We start from the raw sequence: 7,688 nt of genomic DNA, 5'->3' as shown, positions 1-7,688 counted from the left end.
GGGCTTCTAGGTGCTCACTAAGAAAGGATTTCTTGAAATGACCATCAGAGCATTAGCATTTCCTATATGATTATTATTATTAACATGCTCTGATGCTAAGGAGTTCTACTCCCCCTCCCCACCTGAAAAGAAATATCTTCGAAATGCAAAACACAAAAGCAGAGGAGATGATTTTCCGTCTCAGTTTCAGAGCAGCGCCAAGCAGCTTTAGTACAGAACAGTTGAGCTAAGCCACACCCAGGCTCCTTGCTGTCTCCTTGCTCACACAGCAAATACCTTTTCAGTTTCCAAACAGCCCTCCACTCTCTCACACACTGACAGGACGCTAGCCAGATGAATACCGGTGGGTGCTGAGAGGCAGAGGGATAATTTCTCCGCCTTATTTTCCTCCCCCAAAACTAAGCCCTGCCACATAGTTTCATAGCGAAGCACAGGTAGTCTGTATATAAGGAGCAAAAAGGAAAATGTAGGTCAAACCTTTTTTTGAAATAGTATAGGGTCTCCTGCTTGAGCAGGGGGTTGGACTAGAAGACCTCCAAGGCCCCTTCTATTCTGATTGATTGATTGATTGATTCATTGACTGACCTGATAAGGCCCAATGGTCAAGCTGCTTCTTGAGAGGTCCAGGGGAAAGGAGCCCTCTCGGTGGCTTTAAGCCCTCTCCCAGAATACATCCTGCAGCCTTCAGATGTAATAATAACAGATAATCAGAGTTGGAAGGGACCTTGTAGGTCATCTAGTCCAACCCCCCCACCCTCCCAAGCAGAAGATTCTACACCATTTCTGACAGATGGCAGTCCAATCTCTTCTTGAAAGTCTCAAGTGATGGTGCTCCCACAACTTCTGAAGGCAACTTCTGTTCCACGGGTTGATTGTTCTCCCTGTCAGAAAGTTCCTCCTTATTTCCAGGTTGGATCTCTCCTTGTTCCGTTTCCATCCATTGTTCCTTGTCTGGCCTTCAGCTCCCTTGGAAAATAGCTTGACCCCCTTCCTCCTCCTCTCTGTGGCAGCCCCTCAAATATTGGAAGATGCTCTCCTGTCTCCCCTGGTCCTTCTCTTCCCTAGACTAGCCAGGCCCAGTTCCTGCAACCGTTCGTTGTATGTTTTAGCCTCCAGTCCCTTAATCATCCTGGTTGCTCTTCTCTGCACTCTTTCTAGAGTCTCAACATTTTTTTTATAATGTGGTGGCCAAAACTGTATGCTGTACTCTAGGTGTGGCCTTCCTAAGGCTTTATAGAGTGGTTTTAGTACCTCTGTTAATGCAACTTAGGATTGCATTAGCTTTTTTGGCTGCTGCTGCACACGGCTGGCTCCTATTTAGCCGGTTGTCCACTCAGACTCCAATGGCCATCAGAGCATTAGTATTTCCTATATTATTATTATTGACATGCTCTGATGCTAAGGAGTTCTACTCGCCCTCCCCAGTTCCCTCTCCCAGGATCCTTCTCCCAGTTCCTGCTCTTGAGCCTGGTTTCCCCCAGTCTATATGTGTCCTTGGGGTTTTTCTTGCCCAAGTGTAGGACTTGACTTTTCTCTACATTGAATTTCAGGTTGTTAGATATGTCCAAGTTTAATGGAGCTCCTGAGACAATACAGGGCCCTTGCTTGCAACCGCCTAACCCCCGAATGTCTGGATCAGGGCCCTGGCGAGGTAGATTTTCCCTTCCACATCCTGGTGTTAGCACCTTAAGAGCATTACTCCCTTTCTCCAGGTTGGTGGGCTTCCTCCAATGGGCAAGGAAGAACTCTACCCCTGTCACTCACCCAGGAAGAGATCTACCCCAGACTGTGTTGGAGGGGGAAAAAAATTGCCCCGTGAGAACTGAATTTTGCATACTTATTTATTTATTTTATTTGTTGGTCCAACATGCACAAGATAACAAGTGTAGGTATGAACATAAATAGGAACAAAGCGAGTAAATACAGATACATGGGGACAGGAAGACAGGGACGGTAGGCACGCTGGTGCGCTTATGCACGCCCCTTTTTAAGGACCTCTTAAGAATGGGGTGAGGTCCACAGTAGACTGTTTGAGGTTGAAGCTGTGGAAGGTTGAGGACGCAACCACAGAGTCAGGTGAGGCATTGACCACTCCGTGGCTGAAGTCGTATTTTCTGCCACCGAGTTTGGAGGGGTTTACCGTGAGTTTGTTTCGGTTATTTGCCCGTGTGTTATTGTGATTGAGGCAGAGGAAGTCATTGACAGGCAAGACGTTGTAGCAGACAATTTTGTGAACGATGCTTGGATCTGACCGCAGGCGGCGCAGTTCCTGATTGACCAGGCCCAAAATTTCAAGCCTGGAAGCAGAGGGAATACTATTGTGAGTAGAGGAGTGGAGTACTTTTCTCGAGAAATACCTCTGAACCCGCTGAGTTGTGTTTATGTCCGATACACAGTGCAGGTTCCAGATGGACAAGCTGCATTCAAGAATTGGTCTGGCAAAGGTTTTGTACGCCCTAGTTAACAGTTCAATGTTGTCGGAGAAGAAGCTTTGTAAAATAAGGGTAACAACTCTTAAAGCCTTTTGGGCAATGCTGTTACTGTGAGCTCTGGGTCTTAAATCCTTTGAGGCAAGTACTCCTAGGTCCTTGACAGAGTGAAGGTTATCTACGAGATCGCTTCCACCTAACTTATATTTGATGTTCTGATTAGTATTTTATTTTCCAATGTGTACTACCTAGTAGTACCTAGTACAATGTATGGTAGATAGTACAAGAAGTCATGGGAGGAGGAAACACCCCTCCTGAGAGGTTTCAAATTCAACCCTACTTCCTCTCCCACCTGCCCAGGGCTTGCTTATATAAGAAAGGACGAGAAGGAAACTCTACCTGCCGAAGGTGAAGATTCTCAGGTAAGAACATTTGGCTTCTTCTCCTAGGACCAGACGGGGCAGAAGGTGGATGGCAAGAAGCAGGCAGGAGAGTTAGTTTTCAGTGTGGGGATCTGAGGACCAAATCTCTGGAGAATGTAGGATGACAGGATTGGAAGGGACCCTGGAGGTCTTCTCGTCCATGCCCAAGCAAGGGACACTATACCATTCCAGGCCAATGGTTGTCCAATGTCTTCTTGAAGACCTCCAGTGCTGGAGCACCCACCGTTTCTGCAGGCGGGTTGTTCCACTGAATAGCAGAATAAGAGTTGGAAGGGGTCTTGGAAGTCTTCTGTCTAGTCCATCCCCCTGCCCAAACAGCAGATCCTATACCAATCCAGACAAATGGAATTCTTCTTGAAGACCTCCAGTGCTGGAGCAGCCACAACTTCTGGAGGCAGGTCGTTCCCTTGATTAATTGTCCTCACTGTCACAAAATTTCTCCTTAATTCCAGGTTGTTTCTCTCCTTGGTTAACTTCCATCCATGGCTTCTACTCCTGCCTTCTGGTGCTTTGGAGAATAGCTTGACCCCCTCTTCTTTGTGGCAGCCCCTCAAATATTGGAAGGCTGTGGTCATTTCTCCCCTAATCCTTCTTTCCATTAAGCTAGACAGACCCAATTCCTGCAACCGTTCTTCATTACTTTCCTTTCCTTTCCTTTCCTTTCCTTTCCTTTCCTTTCCTTTCCTTTCCTTTCCTTTCCTTTCCTTTCCTTTCCTTTCCTTTCCTTTCCTTTCCTTTCCTTTCCTTTCCTTCCTTCCTTCCCTTTTTCTCTGTCACCTGCCATGTCTTTCTTCTTCCTTTCCTTTCCTTTCCTTTCCTTTCCTTTCCTTTCCTTTCCTTTCCTTTCCTTTACTCTACTCTACTTTACTTTACCTTACTTTATTGTCATTGCACATCATACCACAAAATTAAGTACCATCTTCAGTGTACTATGCCATAGAATTCAATAGAGTTACTGCCCTATTCATGTGTTTTAGCCTCCAGTCCCCTAATCGTCTTTCGATTGGTCAAGTCCATGTTTCAACCCGTTGTAAAAGGGGCACAGCTCAGGGGTTTCTCCCCCACTTTCAGAGACCCTAGAGAGGGGCCCACTAGAAAGCATCAACCATCACAATCCAAATCACAAGGTTTGTGCGGAGAAAGATCCACGAATCGATTAAGGCTGTAAGCTTTGCATAAGGGAAAAATGAATGTTTGATTCAGGGGTCACGTCTATTTAACTCACACATGGGGGTTGTGACCGAACCTATCTTTCTATAGGGACGGAGGGAATTCTGACCCATCAAAAAAACCCCAACCCTCGCCAAAGTAGATGGTTTTGGGTAAAAATCAGAGCCAGAAAGAAACAAGTCCAGGTTTATCGTCTCCAAACTTACAAAGTGTTGACTTGGCTTGATGAAGGGTGAACTGAAATGTTGAGCTTGGAATAAATGCGACCCGTTCCTTCGAAAGGCGTTCGTAAATTCATATACGAAAGGATTAGACATACTCTCCGTTGATTGGAGAGGGGGAAATACCCTTGGTTTAAATTAAACAGTGGGGCATCGAAATATCTCAGGTAAATTATTCTTCCTCTCCTTCTTTAAAAGCCCTTAATTAACCTGCTGGAGACCCTGATGAACATGAGAGGAAATTTTAAATATTCTGCACCAGCCACGATTAGCTGGACTGCCTGATCTTGGGAAGCTAAGCAGGACTGGGCCCGCTTAGGACTTAGAAAGAAGGCCACCAGGAAATCCCAGGGCTGCAGGTTAAAACTGGGAAGCTGAAAGAAAATTCTGGGAAAAGACAATGGCCGATGGAGCTCGCCTTGGGTGGGCAAGGGGGGTATCTTTATCTTTTGGTAGCGGGGAAGGCCTCCCAGAAAATGCCCCCTTTTTAGCCTGGGGGAAACTTCAGCTAATTGAGGTTAATCAGATCAGAATTGTACCACCTGCCTTTACTATTGAGACAATTATAACAGAATAGCAAAATAATGGAATTAGAGAATAGCAGAATAACTTTCAATGGACAGTTAGAAGAAGAGACTTTGACCAATCTTTGACCAATGGATGAAGTTATTGAAAGATAAGGAAGAAGGAGAATTACTGTAAGATATGGGGTGTCTGGTACGAATGGGTAAGGAAAAAGACGCAAAAGCGTTGAATGACAATGTACATAATACCATCGAGCAATAAGGTTTACGTGTAAATAAATGTAAATGCAAATGTATGTATGTATGTATGTATGTATGTATAAAATGCCTAGAATGATGAGGAAGCAACTACAGAGTTGGATAACACATTAGTAGAGGACATTTACAAATGTGAACGCTGTTACGGTAACGTTGCAAAATGTGGAAATTTGTTTTCAATTGCCCAAATGTTGAATAAATAAACGTATTAAGAAAAAGAAGAAGAAGAGAACTTTGAATTCTCACTTACTGGTCAACCAGCACAGAATATCAACCATAGGATACCTAGGTTGAAAGGGACAGCGGAGGTCTTGTAATCCAATCTCTTTCCCAAGGCTTTGGACCAAGGGATTCTCCAATCTATTTTTTGAAAAACGCCAGCTCTGGCTGGTAAATTGTTCCACGAATTCACGATCAGGAAATTCCTCCTTATTTCTAGATTGGATCTCTCTTTAATGAGCTTTCCCTAAAGACTTCAGCAAGGCACTCCCCTTATCGCTGTTTTCAAGTGTCTCTTGTATATTTCCCCACCCGTTGTGAGTCATCACACTGTCAATATTTGGCAGCAGAATCAGGTCTCTGATGTCCACTCCAAAAATTAATAGAATAGAAGAACTGAGTTGGAAGGGACCTTGGAGGTCTTCTAGTCCAACCCCCTGCTTAGGCAGGAAACCCTACACCACTTCAGATAAATGGTTATCCAATCTCTTCTTAAAAACTTCCAGTGTTGGAGCATTGACAACTTCTATCACTTCGGATTGCTTGGCGAGAGATCCTTTTGTGTTTGCCACCAATGGGCTAAATTGTCTTTTTGGATGACTTAGGTATGTGCACACCTCCTCGGTGGTGACATTTACTCCTTCTCCCTTATATTTGAGGAATAAACTCTTTAAAATCCAACCGTTCAACGGAACTTTTCTGTGTGAACCAAAAGGATACTCCTGGCTTTAGTATATATGTTTTTCTCTGAAATAATGTTTACTTTTGTTTAAGTTTTTTTAAAAAAAATTCAAAACTAACAGTTAACCAGCAGAAAAGAATATTTGCGCCTTGGGGTTGAACTGTGAGATCATTGATGTTTCTGAGCTTGGTGGTTTTCTAGCAGATTTTCAAGGATCCAAGTAGGGAAGCTCATCAGAGCTAGAAGGGAGGAAGATTTGTGGGGAGGATTAGGAGGAGAAAGAGAAGAATGACTGTGGGGTCCTTTAGTGCTCTCTGGGCTTGGTTGTTGATGTTTGATGACTCATGTTTGATGAACCAACTAGAAACATCTTCACTTTTAATAGGGGAGTGGGTTTGTGTAGAGGAGGAGGAGGAGGAGGAGGAGGAGGAGGAGGAGGACTGTGGGGTCCTTTAGTGCTCTCTGGGCTTGGTTGTTTTCTTCCAGATGTTTCATGATCCAACTAGGTAAGTTCTAGACAACAAGGGAGTACAAACAACAAGGAGGTGCCTAATCAAGGAACTACTAAGAGGAAAATGTCACAGCCACCAACACCAATAGGATAAACAGAGAGCATTCCCTCTTCCTTTTAGCACTTTACCCAATTGGGTAATGAAACATCTGGAAGAAAACATTGAAGCTCCACCAAGGACCCCATATCCCCCTCTCCCAACTCCTCTACACAAACCCACTCCCTACTAACAGTGATGATGTTTCTAGTTGGTCATCAAACATCAACAATCAAATTGAGAGACCACCAAGGACCCCACAGTCGTTGTACTCCTCCTCCTCCTCCTCCTCCTCCTCCTCCTCCTCCTCCTCCTCTTCCTCTTCCTCTCCACAAACTCACTCTCTATTAAAAGTGAAGATGTTTCGAGTTGAGTCATCAAACATTCACAACCAACTTCAGAGACCGCCAAGGACCCTACAGTCATTCTCCTCCCTTTTCTTCCTCCTCCTCCTCCTCCTCCTCCTCCTCCTCCTCCTCCTCCTCCTCCTCCTCCTCCTCCTCCTCCTCCTCCTCCTCTCCACAAACCCACTCCCCTATTAAAAGTGAAGACGTTTCTAGTTGGTTCATCAAACATGGCTCATCAAACATCAACAACCAAGTTCAGAGACCACCAAGGACCCTATAGTCGTTCTTCTCATCCTCCTCTCCTCCTCCTCCTCTCCGTGAACCCACTCCCTACGAACAGTGATGATGTTTCTGGTTGGGTCATCAAACATCCACAACCAAGCTCAGAGAGCACCAACTGATGAGCAGCTGTTTTGTGGAAAGGAACAGGGGCGTCCACGGTGGTGGGGAGAGAAAGGTGGTGGCTCTATCAGGTGGATGGGTCCTCAGCAGTTGAAGTCCTTGGGATGTTTCTGCTCAGATCTGGGTGAAATTATTACTTTCTAAAAAGGTAAGATCTTGGATCCTTGCATCGTGATAATAATAATTCAAATGTCGAGAACCTGTCCACGTCACCTCCACCCATTCTTTTCTTCCCTCTCTTTCAGGATGTCCACCTTGACCATGGCTGCGATCATCTACATGGCCCTCTTCTGCTGTTTGCTGGGACCAACCCTTGGGCTCAGCAACCTCAAAGGTTTAAACTCTGAAAGAACACGAAGGGGTAAGTTCACCTGAAATGGCTTTTTTCCTCCTTTGGGCAGATTCCATCAGAGTAAAACCATGATTAAACAATGGTTCATCCTAG

At 44.9% G+C, this 7,688-nt stretch overlaps 1 protein-coding gene across 2 annotated transcripts in view; it reads left to right on the top strand.

Moving 5' to 3' along the window:
* Window positions 1-2,828: 2,828 nt before the first annotated feature.
* LOC148125981 (BPI fold-containing family B member 3-like) overlaps window positions 2,829-7,688 on the top strand; it is a 30,573-nt gene continuing 25,713 nt past the window's right edge. For both annotated transcript variants that reach the window (XM_087931958.1, XM_087931957.1), the window contains exons 1-2: window positions 2,829-2,851; window positions 7,489-7,604. In XM_087931958.1, coding sequence (XP_087788084.1) covers window positions 7,490-7,604 — 115 coding nt within the window. In that variant the 5' untranslated portion in view covers window positions 2,829-2,851; window position 7,489. The remainder of the gene's footprint in view (window positions 2,852-7,488; window positions 7,605-7,688) is intronic.

The sequence above is a fragment of the Pseudonaja textilis genome, chromosome 3 (genome assembly GCF_049901715.1).
Source record: "Pseudonaja textilis isolate UNSWEBS1 chromosome 3, rPseTex1.2, whole genome shotgun sequence".
Lineage (NCBI taxonomy): Eukaryota > Metazoa > Chordata > Lepidosauria > Squamata > Elapidae > Pseudonaja > Pseudonaja textilis.
This window is presented reverse-complemented; position numbering and strand designations above follow the sequence as displayed.